Source organism: Pristiophorus japonicus, chromosome 2, assembly GCF_044704955.1.
Source record: "Pristiophorus japonicus isolate sPriJap1 chromosome 2, sPriJap1.hap1, whole genome shotgun sequence".
NCBI classification, from domain to species: Eukaryota; Metazoa; Chordata; class Chondrichthyes; family Pristiophoridae; genus Pristiophorus; species Pristiophorus japonicus.
This window is the reverse complement of record NC_091978.1, coordinates 46433344-46457958: the sequence shown is the minus strand read 5'-3', so window position 1 is coordinate 46457958 and position 24615 is coordinate 46433344. Positions and strand designations below refer to the sequence as shown.

At 42.3% G+C, this 24615-nt stretch overlaps 3 protein-coding genes across 4 annotated transcripts in view; 1 reads left to right on the top strand and 2 right to left on the bottom strand.

Moving 5' to 3' along the window:
* The window catches only part of nelfa (negative elongation factor complex member A), a 45816-nt gene extending 43205 nt beyond the window's left edge, over positions 1-2611 (bottom strand). Inside the window, exon 1 of the mRNA XM_070866924.1 lies at positions 1864-2611. Coding sequence (XP_070723025.1) covers positions 1864-2073 — 210 coding nt within the window. The 5' untranslated portion in view covers positions 2074-2611. The remainder of the gene's footprint in view (positions 1-1863) is intronic.
* On the top strand, positions 1829-10727 carry nicol1 (NELL2 interacting cell ontogeny regulator 1). The gene is made up of 4 exons (XM_070866926.1): positions 1829-1972; positions 2553-2688; positions 7942-8030; positions 9247-10727. The coding sequence occupies exons 1-4, from the start codon at positions 1952-1954 to the stop codon at positions 9316-9318; spliced, it is 318 nt and encodes a 105-aa protein (XP_070723027.1). The 5' UTR covers positions 1829-1951; the 3' UTR covers positions 9319-10727.
* Positions 10728-15425: 4698 nt separating this feature from the next.
* Positions 15426-24615, bottom strand: part of pstpip2 (proline-serine-threonine phosphatase interacting protein 2) — a 190532-nt gene continuing 181342 nt past the window's right edge. For both annotated transcript variants that reach the window (XM_070861854.1, XM_070861844.1), the window contains exon 15: positions 15426-19407. The gene's annotated coding sequence lies outside the window, so the exon portion shown is untranslated. The remainder of the gene's footprint in view (positions 19408-24615) is intronic.

Sequence of the window (24615 nt, the reverse complement as noted above, 5' to 3'; positions counted from 1 at the left end):
CTGACCTTTTTCATCAGTCTATTATGGGGTACCTTATCAAAGGTCTTTTGAAAATCTAGATAAATTACATCTACATTACTGCATTACCATTGTCTACTCTCTCTGTTACCTCTTTAAAAAAATTCAATGAGGTTAGTCAAGCAAGACTTTCCCTTTTGAAATCCATGCTGACTATTCATTATTGTTTTTTTTAAGTTTCTAGATGCTCTTCTATTTACTCCTTTAGTAGGGATCCCATTATTTTTCCTACCACCGATGTAAAGCTGACTGGTCTATAATTCCCTGGACATGGTTTATCCCCCTTCTTAAATATAGGTATTACATTTACTATCCACCAGTCCTCTGGCACAACACCTTTTTCAAACGAATTATTAAAGGTGTGTAGCAATGCCTCTGCTATCTCTTCCCTAGATTCTTTAAAAATGGGTGGGGAGGTCAGGAACCTGCTGGAGAGGGAAATGGTCAGAAACTCAGGGTTGTGAGGAAGGTTAAGAACTTGTTGGGGGGCAGGTCTTAACCAGTGTGGGTGAGCCCTGTCTGTTCTATGTCAGCTCAGTTTTGCCTGGAACCTGGCAGTCAGAATGGCTCGAATTACACTTTGCAAAATAATTGATTACTTAGGCAGGCAGGATCTAATTACACATTCTAGATAAACTGCTGGGCGTGTCTTGTCCTCCAAAGGGACCAATCAGAAATTAGGTGTTGCCTTCAAGGTCACCAGAGATCTGGTGCAGGAAATAAACACGACCGACTTGAAAATCCCCTTGCACAATTTAGAAGACATGCTCAGCAGAAAGCGGTTTTAACTTTTACCTCATCGTGTGCTGGCACAGACTGCGCAGAAAGAATAGCAAGGTACGCAAGTAGTGTGAATCCTCATTCCCAAGCCCCTCCCAAATTAGTTTAAACCATTGCACAAAAAACAATAAATATTTTCCTCAATGAGAGGCAAATGAATTAGATTTAGTCCAAGTTCAAAATCCATTGTCAAAGGGCTTTGTGGCAAAAGGCCAAGATTGGCATGAATCTATAAGAGAATTTGATCGATGTTGCTGGTGTCACTTTTGAGATACAATTTTAAAGCCGTGCCTCTTGATGAGTTCTGAGTCTCAATTCAAGAAAGAGAGAGTTCCCCGAGTTAAAGAACTGTTGAATTACTTGTTCACTTTGCCTCAACATATCTACATGAAGTGGGATTTTTTTCACTTACATCAGAAACAAGTATAGCAGGAGATTGAATGTAGGGATCGATTTGCAGTTGAAACAAAAACCAAACCAAGATTCCACAAATTGTGCACCAACAGGCTTATGCTGATCACTGCGAGAAGGGAGAGTCATTAAGCATTCTTTATGATCAAGTTTATTTAGTAAGGTAGTACTGGTACTGTGTTATTTATGTTGCTTTCTATCTTAAGCAATGTGTTATGTTAGCTGAGAAAAGTAAAATCCTCTTGTTCGATGTAAAAATACTGCTTCTTAGAAAAAGGGCATGAATCATTTGAAGGGAGAACAAATAAAGTTTGGCAACCTCTACAACTAAGACAAATTCTACACTTAAAAAAAAGAGCAACTGAGGATAGTTGCTGAATATTAATTCAGCCCGACCCAAAAAAACTACATACATTTATTAATACAATTTCCCTGCTGCTACAATTTCCTTGTTAAAATAATCAAACTTTCTGGAGCTGATCCACCAGGTTCTTTATATATATATATATATACATACACACGTCTTGCAATGAGAAGGGGCGGTTATATTTAGTGACTTGACCCCTATGTTTCATGTACTTCCTGCCGCGCTCTCTCCAGTTTCCCTTCCAGACTCGCTGACACAGAGTGAGAGAAGAGCAAAAGGCGGCTCACCTCGTCCACGGTCCGCTTGGGGAGGTGCAGGATCCCCAGCAGCAGTTTGAGCTTCACCGCCGACGAGAGGCCGTGAAAACACACGCGGATGTTGTCCACCACGTCCTTGGTAAGCAGCGAGGCGATGCTGGGAGGCGCCCAGAGCTCGTCGGCCGAGCCGAGTTTGTTGTGAAGCCACAAGCCTGTGTCGCTCTCCCGCATGGACGCCATCTTGAAGAAGGAGATTTGAATGGACGGGCATTAAACGGGACAACTAAAGCCTTGGCTCCGGGCCCCGCCCCCTTGGCGCTCAGGCCCCGCCTGCAAGCTCGCAATCAAACCCGCTGGTTTGCCGCGAGGCCGCGCCTGTCTCTGTCAGCTGATTGGCTCGACGCGACACACAGTCCCTGCCCCCTTTGGGGGGGGGGGCAGCCCGCTCCGCCAATTGGTGCGATCCTACATCAATCACACGCCCATCACTCTCACCGTTTTAATCAAGTTGAGTTGAGAGGGAGGAAGCTCGAGCGGTTTTAAAATTTTACATTTTTTTTCGGTTGGGTTTGAGTTAACATTTCGAGGCGACGTCGTTTCTTTTAAAGCGGATTTTTTTTGTTGTCGTTGTTGCTGTTAAAAGAATAAGTTTAATGATTGGCGGTCCGTTTGACGGTACAATAACGGTGATTTTCCGCCTCCGACCCCGTTATTAACAGCTCGCTGACGCCGAGGGTCTGACGCCGCTGCTCAGAGCCATGATGGCCGCCCCCCAGCTCTGCGTCCTCGTCCTGCTCGCTGCCGGGTTGTTCGCCGAAGCCAACAGCGAACCAGGGACCGTGATCCCGGCTGAGAGTAAGTCCCGGCTCCTCCCTCCCTTCCCCAGGGCGCCAGTCAGGGTTGCGGGGGCAGTTGGGGTTGCTAACCCTCCCGGATTGCCCGGGAGTCCTCCAGGAATTAAAGGTCCATCTCCAGGGCACCGCCCGAGCGCCAATTCATTTGGGGGGGGATTAAATAAAATTGTGTTTTTTTTTTCATTTCTTTCAACACTTGTGTTTATTATTTATACAAATATCGCACATAGGGAGAAAAATTTGTCTTTTTAAAAAAAAAAGACCTGGATTTATATAGCGCCTTTCACGGCCATTGGACGTCTCAAAGCGTTTTACAGCCAATGAAGTACTTTTGAAGTGTAGTCACTGTTGTAATGTGCCAGCTTGCGAACAGCAAGCACCCACAAACAGCAATGTGATAATGACCAGATCATTTTTTTTTGTTATGTTGATTACGGTTAAGATACATCCAGTGGGGTAATGAAGAGTCTATTCGCTTTCCAATCGGCGTGCGAAGGCGGTGCGCCGCACATAATGGCGTGTTGGGCGACAATGGCAGTAGTGTGGGGGACAGGGTGGTTGGAGGCAGGAGAACATGTGATGACGCCTCCAGGAATATGTCCCACCAGAGTTTTCAACCCTTGTGTCGTGGTTATGGTACAACACTGGATTAACAATGCAGAAATGTTAGTTTACATCCCAGCAATACAGTTTGAGAATTTGAATTAAGTTGAAATAAAATGTGGGATATAGAGTTAACAGTAAAAGTGACCATGAGGTTGTCCGATTATCATACAAAGCCAACTGGTTCACTAATGTTTAGAGAAGGAAACCAGATTTGACCTTGCAAGCCACTCTGTGTTGCATCAAATGAACAACTAGTGATGGGTCTTGACAGTGATGCCCACATCCCAAGAATTAATTTTTTTAAATGTTCTGTGGAAAGCCTCAACCATTTCTCTACCCCTCCCTCCTCACTGGACACCCGATTTGCTCGAATGGTGTTCTCCGTCCCATTTAATGTCTTCCTTCAAGTATACCCAAGCACCCCATCCACCGGTCCCTTCAACCACCGTCTGCCCTACCTGTGACAGAGACTAGGTCCCGCATTGGACCCATCAGTCACCCTGAGAACTCGTATTAGTGTCGAGGCAAGTCATCCTCGACTCCGAGGAACTGCCTAAGAAGAAGATTTCATAGCCACTTGTGAAACCTTCAATGTGCCAAATAATTCCTTCTCTCTTCTCCCTATCAATGTATTTCTGGCAATAGAAAGAAAGACATGTATTTATATAGCCCCTTTCACAACTTCTGGACATCCCAAAGCGCTTTGTAGCCAATTAAGTACTTTTGGAGTGCAGTCACTGTTGTAGGAAGCGCGGCAGCTGATTTGTGCTCAGCAAGCTCCCACAAACAGCAATGTGATAATGACCAGATCATCTGTTTTTGTGTTGTTGATTTGAGGGATAAATATTGGCCAGGACACCGGGGATAACTTCCCTACTCTCTGGGATCTTTTGCATCCACCTGTGAGCGAACAGACGGGGCCTTGGTTTAACATCTCATCTGAAAAATGGCACCTCTGACAGTGCAGTACTCGCTCAATACTGAAGTGCCAGCCTAGACTTTTGTGCTCAAATCCCTGGAGTGGGACTTGAACTCTCAATTTTCTGATGCAGAGGTGAGAGTGCTACCCACTGAGCCACGGCTGACACAATGGCCTAATGTGGGTAATTGTTACTAAGTCACAGTTTTGTTTCTTATTGAAGATACAGACTGCCTTGTTCCATGCAAGTTTAGTTATGTCTGACTCGACCTTTTACGTGTATAGTTTTCGGATTTGTGTTGGATTTTATGTACTTTGTGCACCAATGTAACAGGCCTTTGTTTTGCTACATTTTTCTTGCGGAATTTATGCTGATCCAGTTTATGTAGCTGAGTTTAGAGAACTGACTCAGTTGCACAGGTGTATATATACATAGGATATGTATGTATTGTGCTTCACGTTTGCAGTGTTGCTCTTAAGTTTGGAAGAAAGCAGATCAACACTAAGTTGGTGTGAATGAAGCTGCATTCAATGCAGCTGCTCACTACCTTAACCACCTTAGCCGCCCAGGAAGCCTTTAATTTATATTCATGAAAATAGATTCCATATTTTATAAAAGTGATTTATGAAAAGACTGCTTTATCCAGTAGGTAACTGGTTACAGGATGATTGTGCTTTAATTCCCATTGACTACTACGTTAAGTGGGATTGGATATGCAAAATGGATTACTCGGAGGATGCATTGATGTTTTCAAATGAGTTGGTTTTAAAGCAGTTGCCACCAGATCAATGAAAATCCTTGAAATAAGCCAATTTATCGCACTTCTTTACATCGTCATGACCTGGCAACTCTGAATAATAATTTTATATTTCGTTACAGGGATTATAGTCCCAGACTCAAGAAAAATATATTCCAATGAGGAGGAAAGAGAGCCATCTGTGACTAACTAAAGAAATAAAGGACTGTATCCAATTAAAAACAATGTAGCCAAAACTAGTGGGAGGACAGAAGACTAGGAAGCTTTTAAAAGCCAGCAAAGAATGACTAAAAAAATGATTTAAGAAAGGGAACCTAGACTATGAAAGTAAACTAGCACAAAATATAAAAACAGCAAGAGTTTCTATAGGTATATAAAAAGGAAAAAAGTGACTAAAGTAAATGTTAGTCCCTTAGAGGACGAGACCGGGGAATTAGTAATGGGAAACATGGAGAGATGGCAGAAACTCAGAACAAATATTTTGCATCAGTCTTTACCGAAGAGGACACTAACAATATTCTAACAGTGGATAGTTAAAGAGGCTATGGGGGGTGGGAGAGGAACTTAACACAATTACTAAGGAGATGGTACTAAAGGCGGGTAAATCCCCTGGACCTGATGGCTTGCATCCTAGGGTCTTAAGAGAAGTAGCGGCAGGGATTGTGGATGCATTGGTTGTAATTTACCAAAATTCCCTGGATTCTGGCGAGGTCCCAGCAGATTTAAAAACGGAGGCAGACAAAAAGCAGGAAACTATAGACCAGTTAGCCTAACGTCTGTGGTTGGGAAAATGTTGGAGTCCATTATTAAAAAAGCAGTAGCAGGACATTTGGAAAAGCAAAATGCGGTCAGGCAGAGTCAGCATGGATTTATGAAGTGGAAGTCATGTTTGACAAAATTGCTGGAATTCTTTGAGGATGTAACAAACAGGGTGGATAAAGGGGAACCAGTGGATGTGGTGTATTTGGACTTCCAGAAGGCATTTGACAAGGTGCCACATAAAAGGTTACTGGGTTGGGGGTAACATATTAGCATGGATAGAAGATTGGCTAACGAAAACAGAGAGTCGGGATAAATGGTTCATTCTCTGGTATCTAGTGGGGTGCCTCGGGGATCAGTGCTGGGATCCCAACTATTTACAATCTAAATTAACGACCTGGAAGAAGGGACTGAATGTAACGTAGCCAAGTTTGCCGATGATACAAAGATGGGAGGAAAAGCAATGTGTGAGGAGGATACAAAAAATCTGCAAAAGGACATAGACAGGCTAAGTGAGTGGGCAAAAATTTGGCAGATGGAGTATAATGTTGGAAAGTGTGAGATCATGCACTTTGGCAGAAAAAAAATCAAAGAGCAAGTTATTATTTAAATGGAGAAAGATTGCAAAGTGCTGCAGTACAGCAGGACCAGAGGGTACTTGTGCATGAAACACAAAAAGTTAGTATGCAGGTACAGCAAGTGATCAGGAAGGCCAATGGAATCTTGGCCTTTATTGCAAAGGGGATGGAGTATAAAAGCAGGGAAGTCTTGCTACAGCTATACAGGGTATTGGTGAGGCCACAACTGGAATACTGCGTACAGTTTTGGTTTGCATATTTACGAAAGGATATACTTGCTTTGGAGGCATTTCAGAGAAGGTTCACCAGGTTGATTCTGGAGATGAGCGGGTTGACTTATGAGGAAAGGTTGAGTAGGTTGGGCCTCTACTCATTGGAGTTCAGAAGAATGAGAGATGATATTAAAACGTATAAGATTATGAGGGACTTGACCAGGTGGATGCAGAGAGGATGTTTCCACTGATGGGGGAGACTAGAACTATGGAGGACATGATCTTAGAATAAGGGGCCATCCATTTAAAACATATAAGGAGGAATTTCTTCTCTCAGGGTTGTAAATCTATGGAATTTGCTAACTCAGAGCTGTGGAAGCTGGGACATTGAATAAATTTAAGACAGAAATAGACAGTTTCTTTAACGATAAGGGGCTATGGGGAAGTGGAGCGGAGTCCATGATCAGATCAGCCATGATATTGAATGATGAAGCAGGCTCGAGGTGCCGTATGGCCTACTCCTGTTCCTATTTCTTATGTTATTGGGAATAGGAAAAATAAAGATTGAACCCCTGTCTATTTTGAATATGAGCTGTGCCAATCTGAGTGGAATTTTACAGTATGATTATGTAGCTATTCTGATTTATGATGCATTAAATGCACAATAATGTTATCTAGGGTAAGGCCCTGCAATCTGTAAAACAGTTAGATCTTGGCATAGTATTTGTTTTCTAATTTTGAAAACTTGTACTCGCTTGGATATTCGACTGTAATTTTTAAAATTCATTCATGGGACATGGGCATCGCTGGCAGGGCCATCATTTATTGCCCATCCCTAATTGCCCTTACGAAAGTGATGGTGAGCCGCCGCCTTGAACCGCTGCAGTCCGTGAGGTGAAGATACCCCCACAGTGCTGTTGGGGAGTTCCAGGATTTTGACCCAATGATGATGAAGGCATGGTGATATATTTCCAAATCAGGATGGTGTGTAACTTGGAGGGGAACTTGCAGGTGGTGGTGTTCCCGTGTGCCTGCTGCCCTTGTCCTTCTAGGTGATAAAGTTCGCGGGTTTGGGCGGTGATGTCGAAGAAGTCTTGGCAAGTTGCTGTAGTGCATCTTGTAGATGGTACACACTGCAGCCACTGTGCACCAGTGGTGGAGGGAGTGAATGTTGAAGGTGTGGGATGGGGTGCCAATCAAGCGGGCTGTTTTGTCCTGGATGGTGTCGAGCTACTTGAGTGTTGCTGGAGCTGCACTCATCCAGGCAAGTGGAGAGCATTCCATCAAAAATCCACCAGCAAAGTGTTTGTGGTAATCTTGTTAGCTTGTTTTGGTAGCTGTTCCAGTCATGAATTTTTATTCGTACTGTTTATGGTAAACTCGAGCCAGCTCATTTTAGCTGTTTTTATGTTTCTTCCACAGGCCGTCCCTGTGTTGACTGTCATGCTTTTGAATTCATGCAGAGAGCACTACAGGACTTGAAAAGGACTGCAAATAACCTAAATACACGGGTAAATATGCATCGCTCACTATAACAAGTTGATAAAATAAACCAAAGCCGTACAAATTAAAACAGCTGTTGCTGGAAGCCACACAAAAAGTATTCTATGACATTTCTTTTATTGTCGAGTACAGAATCAATGCAGATGCTGCAGGTTATAATAAATTGAGATGCTGCTCCAAAGCTGATCTATAACTTTAAGAAAACATGGTATTAACTTTCAGATGCATTGTTAAATGTATGATGCTTTGCATTAGCATAATAGACACATTGATAAATCATTTTATTGCAGTGCAACTCCATTAGATCATCTGAACTAATTCTGGCCTCTTGAGCATCCCTGATTTTAGTCACTCCTCCATTGGTGGCTGTGCCTTCAGCTGCCAAGGCCCTAAGCTCTGGATTTATCTCCTAACCTCTGCACCTTGTTTCCTCCTTTAAGACACTCCTTAAAATCTACCTTAAAATCAAGCTTTTCGTTATCTGCCCTAATATTTCCTTATGTGGTTCAATATCTAATTTTGATTTATAACACTCCTGTGAAGTGCCTTGGAACGTTTTACTACATTAAAGGCGCTATATAAAAACAAGTTGTTGTTGAATTACCTATATAGTGTTGCAGTTATAATAACGTTAACAGAATTTGGACAAGCGATGAGGAGCATCCCTTTGATAATGTAAACACTCCATTTGACTCATAGTCATGGACATCGTGACAGATTATCATAGGACCAAGTCCCCAGAACAAGCCATCTTAGTTATTGTGTTTACAATAAAGCAGAGACCAGTCTAGTACCCTCGTCATCTTCAACAGTATTCGTTGCTAGTGTAAGAAATCCACTTTAGAACGAGAATGTATATTTGTTTGAGTTAACTTTTGATTTGGAACTTATACAAGACTATGGTCAAAGATTGTTATACTTTCTACTGATGGAATGCTGTAATCTCAATGCCTTCAAATACTCAGCTGTATTTACTTAAATATTTTCTTGGATTTTAAAAATCGACAACTTTTGTTGTATACACAAAAATTGTAATAGCTACATAGGACATAATCCAAAATGTGACTTGGTGCTTGGACTACAGTGAAATTGTAAGAAAGAAATAAAACTAGATTTGTTTGAAGGGGAAGGAGTGTTTACACATTGCATATATATGTTTGTGTAATATTAACATGTATTTTGAAACTTGGTTTCGTGAAACATTGATATTTTATATATTTACAGACTGATGATCTGCTGCTGAGAGTGGAAAAGCGGGCTTTGTGTGACTGCCTGCCTTCAAACCTGTTAGACTGATGATTCAGAGAAGGGCCGTGATACTTTGCTCAGAATATATTCCCATGAATCATGTGACACACGTACAAGTGAAATATGTCTCAAATGTTTGAGATGAGAATGTGTTTTAAAGCCAGTTTAGCAGGTGATGTGCAAAGCTAAATATTCAGTGAAATGTTAAATATATTTCAGAGGCTTATTTAAAAAAAAAAACTATAAAGTATTTGATTTATAAAGCCACTGTTCTTTGACATTCTCTTCCAAAACCACTTTGTCCTGGAACCTGTATCCTTGTTTTCAGAAGTCTCCTTAAGACCGTTCTCATTCGCCACCCCTTCAATTTCTCCTGTCCTCCTCAATCAATTCTTTCAGACCTACCCAAAACCCACCTCTCCCTCTTGTCTAGTGGACTGAAATGTTTTTATGTAAGGAGCCTTATATAAATGTAACTACTTGTAAGCTTTATTTTGCGGGTCAGCATAATTTTTTGCATTTTTTTAATTTATCCTGCACTTAACTACAAAGCATGAAATGTGATGTAATGAGACAGTTTGCTATTGTATGACCTATATATCCTGCTCCTATTTCTTCTGTTATTGGGGATAGGGCAGAAAGTAGAGTTACAGTAGATCATCAACCATGATCTTATTGAATGGAGGAGCAGGCTCGAGGGGCTGTTTGGCCTCCTCCTATTTCTTATGTTCTTCTAACATTCCATTATGTTTAATTACTGGTGAGTAGAATGTACTTTATTGTGTCTTGTACTAAGATTTAAATATTTAGCGGTGGAAAGTGTGGTATTGTGCAAGATTTGACAAGTAGTTTTATTAACATTTATGTGTTGATATGTATTGACGTGATTCTAAAAATGTAACTTATTTAACAATTTGGATATGCATGGCACAGTTACTATTTTAACTTGCTACATCGAACTAAAATTCTATTCAACAAGAAACTATCGCAATTTATTTATCTTGCTGCCTTTGTACAGCGCAAAGTAGATTTGTGCCTGGTGCATTATTCATTACTTTCATCCCATTTTTAGTCCATTCTGAGCATTGAGCAGGAGCTGTGATTCAAACCGTCTTCTCTCTCACCTTCTTGAATTTAGAATAATTCAGTTGGTTTTTTAAAAATCTCTGTTTTGTTTCCCTCTCCCACTTGTCACCTGCTGTTTCCTGACCATAAGGCAGACTGCATCCTGTTCCCAGGCAGATGGTTTCTGTTGAAGTTGCTGAAATGGTGATATAAGAACCGTGGGAGCTAAGTCTCTGGCCGTCACTCCTACTCTTTCAGAAATTGCTTTGTGCTCTTTTCAGCACCTTGTAGAATGTCATGTTCGTGTAAGTCAGAGTTGCTTGGTGTATGTGTTTAAAATTTGCCCATCCACTCTCACCCTTTTGTTTATAAATTGATCATTTTAGAGTATATTTAACGGGTGCCAATTTGTTTTCAGACTTGGAAAATGCAGAGATAATGAGCTTGAAAATTCCAACTTTCTTGCTTCTTTTTAGTAATAAAAATAGTTTTAAGGGGAGGGGGGAATCCAAATTAATCAGGAAAGAAAATTGGGGATTGCACTCGGGAAAATGCACATATACAGGATTTGTTCTCTGGTTGACTAACTTTAAAATGTCACCATATTATAATCTAATAGGTATTCTCTCACTCGTCCTTCGCCTGCAGTGTCTCTCCATGCCGCTTAGTTAGGATTAATGAGACCGATTTATATTATCTCTATCCATGCCTTGGTTAAGGTCAGCTGACTCAGCTTGGAGCAGTGATCAAGCCTGAAAAACTTTCTGCTCCCTTTGGTTCTGGTTCTAGCAACAGGTTGATTTACTCTGTCATCCAGGCAGTTTTCTTTCAATGGAGGCATTAAATCTTGATGCAGGCCTCTGGATGATGCTTTGGAAGGGGGAGGGAAGAGATGGGTGTCACCTTTAGGTGTAGAGAGAACCAAAATATCAAAAGGATGCAAAAAGGGCGAGAAATCCTAGGCCATCCATTTACACTCTGGCTGCAGGTGTACATCTTTTTATATGCAGTCATGGACCTCTGAGTCAGAAGGTTGTGGGTTCAAGTCCCACTCCAGAAACTTGAACCTGTAAATCTAGGCTGGCACTCCAGGGCAGTGCTGAATGTTGCACTGTCGGAGGTGCCGTCTGGCGGATGAGACGTTAAACCGAGGCCCCGTCTGCCCACTCGGGTTGACATAAACCTGGATCAACTGGGCTTGTATTCACGAGTTCAGAAGAATGAGAGGGGACCTCATAGAAACGTTTAAAATTCTGATGGGTTTAGACAGATTAGATGCAGGAAGAATGTTCCCAATGTTGGGGAAGTCCAGAACCAGGGGTCACAGTCTAAGGATAAGGGGTAAGCCATTTAGGATTGAGATGAGGAGAAACTTCTTCAACCAGAGAGTGGTGAACCTGTGGAATTCTTTACCACAGAAAGTTGTTGTGGCCAATTCACTAAATATATTCAAAAAGGAGTTAGATGTAGTCCTTACTACTAGGGGGATCAAGGGGTATGGTGAGAAAGCAGGAATGGGGTACTGAAGTTGCATGTTCAACCATGAACTCATTGAATGGCGGTGCAGGCTCGAAGGGCCGAATGGCCTATTCCTGCACCTATTTTCTATGTTTCTATGTTTCTAATGGCACTATTTCAAAGAAGAGCAGGCGAGTTATCCCAGTGTCCTGGCCAATATTTATCTCTAATCAACATAACAAAAACAAAATAACACTGCTGTTTGTGGGAGCTTGCTGTGCGCAGATTGGCTACCGCGTTTCCTACATTACAACAGTGGCTACACTCAAAGTATTTCATTGGCTGTAAAGCGCTTTGAGATATCTGATGGTCATGAAAGACGCTAATGCAAGTCTTTTTCTGTGAGAGAAGCAACTGGTTCACAGAAACTAAAAGCTTGGATTTTAACTAGGATCTGGTTTCCTGTAACCACACTGCCGAATTAATTCGGTAGCAGAATGAGGCCTGATCGATTTTTTTTTAAAGGGCCGTGCCTCCTGCTGATCGACTTCCTGCGTGTGCCTAAAGGGGAACCGTCGGAAAATTGTGGGATTTGGAGGCCGGCACTTGACAGCGGCAGGTGTTGGGATTGGGTTCCCCAGGCGGGGGAAGGGTGTCTCGAGCGATGGGAAAGTCTAGGGCAAGCGAGGCCTAAGCTTTTTGTGTGGCCTGGAGGAGCACACCTGTTCAGTACAAAGAAAAGAAAGAAAAACAATTGCCTTTTTCGCCCTCTTCTGGAGGTGATTCTTTTCTGCCTGTGTTGGCCTGACTGGATGGCCACAGCAGCCTCCTCGCTCAGGCATGAGTTGAAGTGATTACATTTTACAATTTCTGAAAGTAACCAAAAATGTATAAACCTGTCCCCTTCACTGTCTGTGGCCAGACTCTCACCCCATGACCCATATTTTTATACCATCACCCTAGAATTTACTATTAACATATAAATGCTTTAACACATTCATGACATTCCACTGTCCAGGATCTTAATGGAAACATTAACCATTAAAAATAAATGGGTTTATTCCTTTATTAATAGTGTATAAAATAATGTTACAAGACTGTATGAAGTGCTTGTACTCTAATTTTGCAAAACAGTCATTTCTAGGTTACAGATCTCAGTACTAGGACATTCTCAAAGTTGGCATCTCTACATAATATAAATTGATTTAATACTACTTTTATGGCTTTTAGATATGTCGTTGTCCTTGGAATTCCTAATAATCCGGCATAGAATGATCACGAGAAGCAGCAGCTTTATTTTACATGTCTTAAACCAACTTTACATACATCAGCATTCTAACTCACTGATAGATTACAATCTCCAGATGGTGGACTGTGACTTCATTTTGGAGTAAACCAGGTGCCTAAATTACAACATTGGTACAGCACTATATATTAAATAGAGATATTACAACCATTATTCCATTGGTAATTCTTTACAAGTGGTGTTATAACACAGAATTTTGAGCGAACACTGTATTCAGTAGGCCCCCCCATTCCTCTTAAATGATTTACACAACTGCTCACCAAAACTGGAATTTTATTTTAGTATTGCCTGTCTCAACTACAACCATAGAATCTTACAGTATAGACGGAGCCCATTCGGCCTGTTGTGCATGCCCTGGCTCTTTGAAAGAGCTATCCAATTTATTTGCTAGCCTACAGTTTTTATTTTCACTTGTTTTAGCTGTCCCAGATGATGAATTGGGAGTCAGTTACACCAATGATTTCTTCCAACATCTGCCTCATGTTATCTTGGTTTTAAACTGAGAATCTAGGTGAAAGTCCAAAGCTCACACTGCAGGACACTACCAAGGTTGAAATATGTGGTAAATCAGTAAGTCATAGTTAAGTGACATGACGTTGAGTTAAAATGCTGTAAAGAGTGAGAGAAGTGAAAGCCTGTGGGAACTGTAAATAACCAGAAGCTCCGGTTTGGAGGTTGGGGGGGAAAGATTACAGGTAGGTGATTTTCCATACGGTAGCATAGCAGTTTTGTTGCTGATCTAATAATCCAGAAACTGGACTAATAATTCATTAATGAAATGGCATTTTTTTGGGGAAAAAGAGCTGTGCATCGTTTTCACTGTGGCCATGTCACATGCAAGTGCTACATTACTTCAAGCAAGAACATTTAAAAGGTGCAAATGGACTTAATTTTAAGTATAAGACAATTTTGGGCATCAAATCACAGTAGAAATCTGGAACTCCCAAAAGACAGATTGATAGATTTTTGTTTGGCAAGAGTATCGAGGGATATAGAGCAAAGGTGAGCAAATACAGTCAAGGTACAAATCAGCCATTATATGACAATGGCAGAACAGTCTTGGGCACAATATCCTAAACCTGTTAGTCTTGAAAGGGGGAATCTGATTTTATGGAGGTAGAGAAGATGATGATAAATGGTATAGAAAAGTTAATCTGGAATACAGTAGTCTAGTGGTTATTCAAAGCTAGTAATTTGTGGGTTGGCTTTACAAAATAGCTATGAAAGTTGCTGGATTGTTTGAAAAAAAACGACTGGTTTTCACGTTTTCATGTAGTTCACTAAGGTCCTTCAGGGAAGGAAACCTGCCACCCTTACCAGGTCTGGTCTACACGTGACTCCTGAACCACATTATGTGGCTGACTTAATGCCCTCAGGGCAACTAAGGCTGGGCAATAAATATTACTTGCCAGTGTTGTTCACATCTTAAGACCAAATAAAACAATACAATAAACTGGGCGTAGGACAAGTGCACAACTACTGAACAGCGACTTTAGAAAGTTCTTTGTGCAGAGGATGATCAACACTTGGAATGGTGGCGATGAAAACCCTGGAATAATTTAAGAGACAATGCTGCAATGGGAGGAGTGTTGATTCGTGAGGTAAAGGGGTTGACTTATGAAGAAAGGTTGAGCAGATTGGGCCTATACTCATTGGAGTTTAGAAGAATGAGAGGTGATCTTATTGAAACATAAGCTACTTAGGGGGCTCAACAAGGTAGAAGAAGAGAGGATGTTTCCCCTCGTGTGGGAACCTAGAACTAGAGGGCATAGTTTCAGAATAAGAGGTCGTCCATTTGGAACGGAGATGAGGAGGAATTTCTTCTCTCAGGGTTGTAAATCTGTGGAATTCCCTGCCCCAGAGAGCTGGGTCATTGAATTTATTTAAAGTGGAGATAGACAGATTTTTGAATGATAAGGGGTAAAGGGTTATGGGGAGCAGGCAGGGAAGTGGAGTTGAGGCCAAAAGCAGATCAGCCATGATCTTGTTAAATGGCAGAGCAGGCTCGAGGGGCCAAATGGCCTATCCCTGCTCCTATTTCTTTCTTATGCTCTAGGGCTGTTCGAGATGGATGAATTAAATTGGGTTGATGTGATGTGTGCACACAAATCCTTTTTAATTTGGAAATCATTTCTTCACAGAGGGTACTGGAAATCCCATTATATAAAGGGTAATTCTTGACTGTATGGTTGTGAAAAAAGGCAGATAGCGAATCGTTTGTGCAATCGGCAGTTGTAAAACAGACTAAGTCAAGAATTGATCAGTAAAGCACATGCAATTTTTTTCTCCAAAAATTTAATTACACAATCTAAATTAAATACAGTTACAAGCAGTTAATCATTTTGTTTGCGCAGTACAGCATTATCTAGAAGCCAAATATCAAACACAAAAACCATTCGATATGGAGTAAAAATTACAATTGATTTCCCATCGAAAACATCCTATTTCGTTACTTTATATAAAGGCTCACAAACATCAAAATAAATAAAAGATATGTTTAGCCAGCAAGTTAATTAACACAACTTTACCAAGAAAATAATAAATGAACATCTATTCATCAGTTAATTATAGTTCAACATGTTATTAGTATTTAACTGTACCCATGATACCTTTTCTTGTAGGCATTAATCTTCTATTATATCGGTAGATAACAAACTCCTGCTTCGGAAATAGCGCCGATCTGATATGAGGCCTTTATTTTTTTACTTCCCCCACCCCCCATATCAATTTTCTCCGCTCTGCTCCTAAAAGTGTTAATTCTTTGCTGGGGTATGGTTTCACAGGCACCAGTCACTGTAGTGGCCAGTATTCACGTGTGAGTTGTGACTCTGCTTGTCACAAGGCTGTTCAACCATGGACAATATCCCCTCGAGTCTGGATCCTGAGCTCACCAGGCAGGTGCATGCACTTTTCGCAGGAGTCACAAAATAGTTGAGGAATCACGGCCAATTTCTCCTGAGCCCAATGGTGCTGAGGCCAACTCTGTTGCACCCCCCAGCTGTCCAGGCCAGGAGTAGCAAACTCATCACAGACGAGCGATTGAACCTGGGACTTCACTGGTCTGCATCATTCAGCTACTCACTGGATAAGCGAACAGTCAGGAGTCCTGTTTACTGACTGCTCTAAAGGAAGAGGCTGAAAACAGCCAGAGATAACACTGTTTCTCCACCCCAATCCATTCTGGGGTGTGTGGTCGTCTATTGGTCATGATACTGGACTAGCAATCCAGAGCTCATGAGTTCAAGTCCCACCAAGTTGTGAAACTAAATTCAACGAATCTATTCATTTGTGGGCAAGCATCAGAAAATAACCATGAAAGTCATAAAACCCAACAAGTTCACTAATGTCCTTTCAGGGAAGGGACCCTGCCACTCCTACCTGGTCTGATGTGACTCATCCTACAATGTGTGGCTAACTCTTTGAAATGAGAAAATACACACCGAGAGTGCTGGAAACTACAAAAAGAAAACATTTCACCCAACCAGCCAGTGACGAGTTAATCAAGAAATGGACCAAGTAATTTGGTTATTGAATAATAATGAGCTGTTACACAATTAAACCCATACTACAATATTTACAACAGTTCCATGCATACTTCTTATCATTCAGTAAGAACTTATACAATGCCTAAAAAATAAATCTCTGATTTCAAAAGTTTGCCTACATACAATTTACAGTAGGCCCCCATATGTCTCTGTCCCTGAAATGGGGCTGAGAATATAATGGGACCGAATCCAGTCTGCAGTACCACCAAGTGCCCAGTGTTTCTACTGCTGAGCTCAGAACAGAATTCATTTTTTATTTAAAACTAGCTTTGTAGCATCAACTGCAGGGAAAAATGGCGTGCACTACACACCGATACAGCACACGTTCACACAGGCAGCCAACGATAGATTTTCAGCAATGTTGCTGAAGCTGGTTATTTTACTGCAAAAAAAAAAGTAAGAATTGTTCCAGGGATTTAGCTGGCCCCCAAAATAACAGCAGCCACCTTTTCTCGAATTAGTTACAACGTAAAAACAGAAACATGAAATGTAAACAAAAAGGAAGCTGTACAGGAGCCTACAGTGCACAATACAATACTGCTGCAATTTCACTTAGCATGTAAGCACATAGGGTCACAAATTGCTGTGGTAGGCCAGCGAACTGTGCCCGTTAGGTAGACCTGCCCGTGGTAGTTTAATGTTGATTAAATTTTGCTCTGCAAGTTGCTGGAAGTGAGGGATGGAATCGGCACAGTGCCCCTGACACGGCATCTAGGTTCTGAGTAAACACTGTGCATCTACTTAACCAATCAGATTGAAGAATTGTGAAATGAACAGAAGAAGCAGATGAGGGATGCCACCTGGGATTCCCCAAATGCCTCATTGTCAATACAGCTGCCCTGTGAGCAATCAGGCACTATCTCACAAAAAGAAAGGGTCACCCAGGGTAATGTATTTGCTTTATGGGTTCCTTGCTTAGAATTCATAGCAACATATTGCTATTGAGAACTAGCTGACTTATTAGCAAACGGTTTAACAATCATACTACACATTACCAGTTCATCCACCAGGCTCACAAGCACCTACCTCATCGTGGATTCCCCCAAACCTAACTGGCTGGGGTTTTATTGAGTCTTGTGAACATCATGTGACTGGCTAAGCCACTCACAATTCAACAGCTCTGCAACTATTTTAAAATAAACAGATAAAGTCGATTAAAGGGGCACTAGAACCCACAAATTACAAAATAAAACTTTAAATGGAACTTGTAACAGATCAAATTAAAATTTGGTTGCCGGGGGTGATGATGCTCTCCATTCCCTCTAGTGTCCACCTCTCGCGGAAGGCCGCGAGCGTACCGGTAAACATCGTGTGCTCCATCGTCAGGGTCACCCTGGCGCGAACATAGCCGCGGAAGAGAGGCAGGCAGTCGGGCTGAGCGAACCCCTTGACCGCCCGCTGCCTGGACATGTTAATGTCAACCTTAAAAGTATTCTCAGGCCTTCGGCCACAGCAGCACCAGACACTGTAGCTGGCCAGCAAGGGAATTGAACCCGTGACCTTAGCCTTATTCACTCTATGTTCCAACCATCTGAGCTAACTGACCAGCAGTTCAACAGCTCTACAAACTGGTGAGCATACTCACAAATGCATACATTACACCCAGTGATCGCTCCTCACGTGCCTCACAGCAGACAGTGGTAAAGTGACATAGGTGGAGAGGTGGGCGTAGGCCTCCTGTCATCTGGGGTTAGTGAGCATAACAAAGAATTTTTTTAAAACGTAATGTTACCCATGCGTTATTGAGTATACACAGTTCAAGTAGAACTTCCACCTTAAGTCACTCCACAGCCTCTGTTGCTGATGGAGAAGGCCACACCGAGCTCCACTGAGAATCCTGTGCAGTATGACTTTTTTAAAAACATTGGTATACGTGTCTAATTGAGAATACCTAACTATCAACATGTTACACAAACTCCCTCTGTCCATGTGAAACATTTCTTCATAATGAGAAGGATGGAAGAACGTGGTAGCACTTGTTTCAGTGGGGCCTCTAATTTTTTAAAATTTTTTATTCAACCTACATTTTTTCCTCAACAGCTTGGCGTGGTTCCATGGGCGCTCGGCGCAAGTGTTGGCAACTGTGGACCGGGAACCGTAGCTGATTTTCCTCTTCTTCACCCAGGGGCAGAGAGATCTATTTTAACACCCTTACCGCTACCTCACCCGAGATCAGCCAGCATCACCGATTGGAGATTTAGTTGGGGCCCCTCCTGATTTGCATGCCTCAGTTACTCAGACTTAACCAGCTGCACCATCAAGCAACTAGGTCTTTGTAGAGTTAGGAAGATGGTTTGACATAGAATCATAGATGTTTAAGGCACAAAAGGAGGCCATTCGGCCCATCATGTCTGTGCCAGCCGAAAAAGAGCTATCCAATCTAATCCCACTTTCCAGTTCTTGGTCCGTAGTCTTGTAGGTTACGGCACTTGAAGTGCACATCCAAGACATGGGGTGGGGGGGGGGAGGGAAGAAATAAATTAAAATTGAAATCACAACTCCATCCGAGTACCAGTTTGTGATCTCATGAGGATTTGATATAATTGGTGTGTCAATGTGACAAAGAATTACAGAAGTGTAAATATTTGAATTCTGGCAGCAACAGCTGGATTCTGTGAGATCAGCAACAGCTGGATTCTGTGAGATCAGCACATAAGCCACAGTCTTCGAATGATCTTCCATCCCTCGGTGAACAGAACATCTAGTGCCCCAACATCGCAGGGCAGCCGGTGGTCTTTGTGCTGCAGAGATCAGAGATGTAATCTGCGGATACAAGTGGTTCAGGGTTGAATAATTTAAATTGAAATGTTACACCAGTAACTGGAAATGCTACACCAATAACCTGGAATTTTGTTTGATTCTTGGAGGAATGAGCTACAAATTTCAGAGTTTGATCTGGTCAAATTCTTATCTCATAATACTCCTGTGAAGCACCTTGGGACGTTTCACTATGTTAAAGGTGCTATATAAATACAAGTTGTTGTTGTTGGTTGAAAGATTTGCCTGTGGCTATTCAGGAGTTTAGATGCATTTAAAGGGGAAGCGAGATAAACATAAGAACATAAGAAATAGGAGCAGGAGTAGGCCATACAGCCCCTCGAGCCTGCTCTGCCATTTAATAAGATCATGGCTGATCTGATCATGGACTCAGCTCCACTTCCCTGCCCGCTCCCCATAACGCCTTATCGTTCAAGAAACTGTCTATTTCTGTCTTAAATGTATTCAATGTCCCAGCTTCCACAGCTCTCTGAGGCAGCAAATTCCACAGATTTACAATCCTCTGAGAAGAAATTTCTCCTCATCTCAGTTTTAAATGGGCGGCCTCTATTCTAAGATTGTGCCCTCTAGTTCTAGTTTCCCCCATCAGTAGAAACATCCTCTCTGCATCCACCTTGTCAAGCCCCCTCATAATCTTAAGATAAGATCACCTCTCATCACAACACATGAGGAAGAAAGGAATAGAAAGTTATGCTGATAGGGTGAGATGAAGTAGGGTGGGAGGAGGCTCGTGTGGAGCATAAACACCGGCATAGACCATGACTGGCCTGTTTCTGTGCCCTAAGTATTATGTAAAAAGTTGGCTGGACTCTATCACAGTGCGCATGGTTTCACGGAAGGAGCAGGGGGCGGAAAGTTAAAACATCTCCGATGCGTTCCATGTTCTTGCTGGGGGGAACTGGATTCATCCAGGGCATGAGATGATGGAGCTGAAATGAGGCAGGATTGATGAGAGAGGGTAGCATTACCACTTGCGACCTGTTTCCATTGGCAAGTCAGTCAAGGACATTTTGTACAGTCCTGGAGACTTGGTATAGTCCTGGCTTGGCTGCAGCAACAGGAGCACAGACGGCAGACACAATGGGGAAATGGCAGCCCCAGAATGCAGTCACTGGGTAGTGCCACCAACGCATTGCACTGCAATAGCGCCATTCCACAATACCACGGGGTGAGCTCGAGGCAATTACCCACCTCAACTAGCGGCAACCCGAGATTACTGAGCCAGCTCCCAGGGATCGCAAACAGAAACACTTTCAATAAAATGTGGTGCCTGGAAGAGTGGACTGAGATGATTAATTTGTAATGGAATTTCCCCAACAGAGTGCAGGCAGTAACACAACTTTGGGAAAGAGGCACACCATCGGCATTCACAGGAAAGGTTGGAAAGAAAATAACTGAATAAATCAATTAAATTAGATCGCCTGGGACAGCCTAAATACCCTTTTTGTGCGAGGCGAGGGAAATGAGAAACATGTCCCTTTATTATGTGTCGCAATAGTTTGAAGAGCTACAAAGGAAAGATATGTACCAAATACATACTATTGGATTCCAGGGTATCTAGTATCTAGCGAGGTGGTAAAGAAGCACGGAGGCACAATTGATATCTAAAGTATAGAGGAGAATGTATGGAGGAGAATGTAAGCAAAGCAAAAGAAGAGGAGGCATCTGGGCTTGAAATGATACAGGTGATGGAGTGCAGGATGTAACTTAAACAAGCCAGTTTTCATGACACTAAGAAAGACTCGCGTCTTTTACAATCTCAGAACGTCTCAAAGCGCTTTACAACCAATTAAGTAATTTTGAAGAGTAGTCACTGTCGTAATGTAGGAAACGTAGCAGCCAATTTGGGCACAAGCAAGATCCTACCAACGACAATGAGATAATAACCAGATCATTTGTTTTTAGGTGCTGATGGAGGTGTTCATTAAATTCAATGGCATTCAAGAACAATAGATCCGAGCCATTAAAAAAGCTAGCCTATAGATTTGATCAATCATAGGCAGTCGCTAGAAACGAGGATGACTTGCTTCCACACCAAAAAGGGATGAGTTCACAGGTGTTTCAATGAAGGATCGAATATTCCAGATCCCGAACTACATCTTGAAAGGTGGAAGATGCGTGGATTTTTTAACGTTTGGTGGCCTTTGCACACCAGCCACAACACGGGCTTGACAGAGCTTGGTCTTGGTCCAGTGACAAGAATTGGCCTTGGAAATAGCGGGTGCATTGACAGTCATTTTCCAATATTCCATAGACTCTGGATCAGTTACTATGGAGTGTACGGTAGCCAATGTACCCCACTTTTTAAAAAAGGAGGGAGAGAGAAAATGGAATTATAGACCGGTCAGCCTAACATCGGTGGTGGGTAAAATGATGGAATCAATTATTAAGGATGTCATAGCAGCTCATTTGGAAAGAGGTGACATGATAGGTCCAAGTCAGCATGGATTTGTGAAAGGGAAATCATGCTTGACAAATCTTCTGGAATTTTTTGAGGATGTTTCCAGTAGAGTGGACAAGGGAGAACCAGTTGATGTGGTATATTTGGACTTTCAGAAGGCTTTCGACAAGGTCCCACACAAGAGATTAATGTGCAAAGTTAAAGCACATGGGATTGGGGGTAGTGTGCTGATGTGGATTGAGAACTGGTTGTCAGACAGGAAGCAAAGAGTAGGAGTAAATGGGTACTTTTCAGAATGGCAGGCAGTGACTAGTGGGGTACCGCAAGGTTCTGTGCTGGGGCTCCAGCTGTTTACATTGTACATTAATGATTTAGACGAGGGGATTAAATGTAGTATCTCCAAATTTTTGGATGACACTAAGTTGGGTGGTACTGTGAGCTGCGAGGAGGATGCTATGAGGCTGCAGAGTGACTTGGATAGGTTAGGTGAGTGGGCAAATGCATGGCAGATGAAGTATAATGTGGATAAATATGAGGTTATCCACTTTCATGGTAAAAACAGAGAGACAGAGTATTATCTGAATGGTGACAGATTAGGAAAAGGGGAGGTGCAACGAGACCTGGGTGTCATGGTACAACAGTCATTGAAGGTTGGCATGCAGGTACAGCAGGCGGTTAAGAAAGCAAATGGCATGTTGGCCTTCATAGCGAGGGGATTTGAGTACAGGGGCAGGGAGGTGTTACTACAGTTGTACAGGGCCTTGGTGAGGCCACACCTGGAGTATTGTGTACAGTTTTGGTCTCCTAACTTGAGGAAGGACATTCTTGCTATTGAGGGAGTGCAGCGAAGGTTCCCGGGATGGCGGGACTGACATATCAAGAAAAACTGGATCAACTGGGCTTGTATTCACTAGAGTTCAGAAGAACGAGAGGGGATCTCATAGAAACATTTAAAATTCTGACGGGTTTAGACAGGTTAGATGCAGGAAGAATGTTCCCAATGTTGGGGAAGTCCAGAACCAGGGGCCACAGTCTAAGGATAAGGGGTAAGCCATTTAGGACCGAGATGAGGAGAAACTTCTTCACCCAGAGAGTGGTGAACCTGTGGAATTCTCTACCACAGAAAGTTGTTGAGGCCAATTCACTAAATATATTCAAAAAGGAGTTAGATGTAGTCCTTACTACTAGGGGGATCAAGGGGTATGGCGAGAAAGCAGGAATGGGGTACTGAAGTTGCTTGTTCAGCCATTAACTCATTGAATGGTGGTGCAGGCTCGAAGGGCCAAATGGCCTACTCCTGCACCTATTTTCTATGTTTCTATGTCTATTACCAGTGTGGTTACCAACTTCGCCCCGGAATAAGTTATAAGAAAAAGCCCTCATCATGCATTTAGAAGCATTAGACCATGTCTCACATCCTATTTCAATTGTTTAAAATGGTAATGCAATTATTTGGATTTTCAAAAGACACTTAATAAAGTTCCTTGTGAGGTTTTTAAATAAGATTAGGGTGCATTGAATTAATATTTAATGAACTAATTGAATGGAAAACACGAAGTAAAAGTGGAAAAGCTGTGTGTGGATGCAGTGCTGTTCAATGGAAATTGCTGACTAGCCACAGGTGTGGCTGTGACAATACCATTATAACCACATGCAGTAATTTTAGTAGAAAATGCCTTGGACACATTCCAGGTAAAAGTACTTCACGTGTGCAGTTACTGAACAAACATCTACCACCATTCAGTGTGAAACTTAGCAGTCTTTGTCGGTCACCAACGTTTGGAATTCTGGCATGAATTTATCAGAGATAGAACATCTTCGTCCAGCTTGTAGGGTTTTGTCCAGCAGTTGCAAGCGGTACTTTGACTTCAGAGAGGTTGGTGAGAATGTTGACATGCACAGTGAGACGCATCATCGCCCTTCGACACGATGCGTCCCGTTGGAGCTGATAGTTATAGATTGGGCTTCCATACTTCTGTTGGCCTGCAGGGGTTATTCCGATTGGCCGACCTGAGCACAATGACAGCTCCTCTCTCCATACAGTGATGCTGGTGTTTCCATGGTGCTGAAGTCTGGCATTTTCACCAGTGTTACACAACATTTTAGCATGAAAACCAATAAGCAGTCATCAAGGAAGTAAAGTACACACAACAATCAAATAACACTTGCAAGCTTTTTGTTTCACCATTTTACCAACAATGCACAAAAAAAGTCTCAAGTACACGTAGATATGCCATGAAAATATGATTATTGAGATCACATGCCCAATAAAGGTGCCTCTAATTCATTTTTTGTTTGCTAATCAAAAATGCAATTCACCACATCTGTATTCCCAATTAGCCACATGTGGCTTGTGTATTGGACAACATCATCATCATCGGCAGTCCCTCAAAACGAGGATGACTTGCTTCCATGCCAAAAAAGGATGAGTTCACAGGTGTTTCAATGAAGGACCTAATATTCCAGGTCCTGAACTACATTCTGAAGGGTGGAAGATGCCTGTGCGTGGATTTTTTTTAACGTGTGGTGACTGTTGCACTCCAGCCACCACACGTGCTTGATAGAGCTAGGTCTTGGTCCAGTGGCAAGGGTTATCCAAGATGACTGGAGATCTGCTCTGCTGCATGAACCTAGTGCGCACACATATCACAGTGTGGGCTGGCCCTTGCTGCCCCTGGCCCCGAACTCACACCTCTCCTGGGCCCAATCACATCTCTCCACAGTCTCTCGCCGCTCCTGCTGTATCTGCCCACAGTAGGACCGGGATCTTGATGACATCATTCTTCGCTGCC

Coding starts and splice junctions, on each gene's coding strand:
- nicol1 (XM_070866926.1), top strand. CDS start 1,952: ATGTTGTCCACCACGTCCTTG. Junction 2,689..7,941: donor GACCGTGATCCCGGCTGAGA/GTAAGTCCCGGC, acceptor TTTCTTCCACAG/GCCGTCCCTGTGTTGACTGT. Junction 8,031..9,246: donor CAAATAACCTAAATACACGG/GTAAATATGCAT, acceptor ATATATTTACAG/ACTGATGATCTGCTGCTGAG.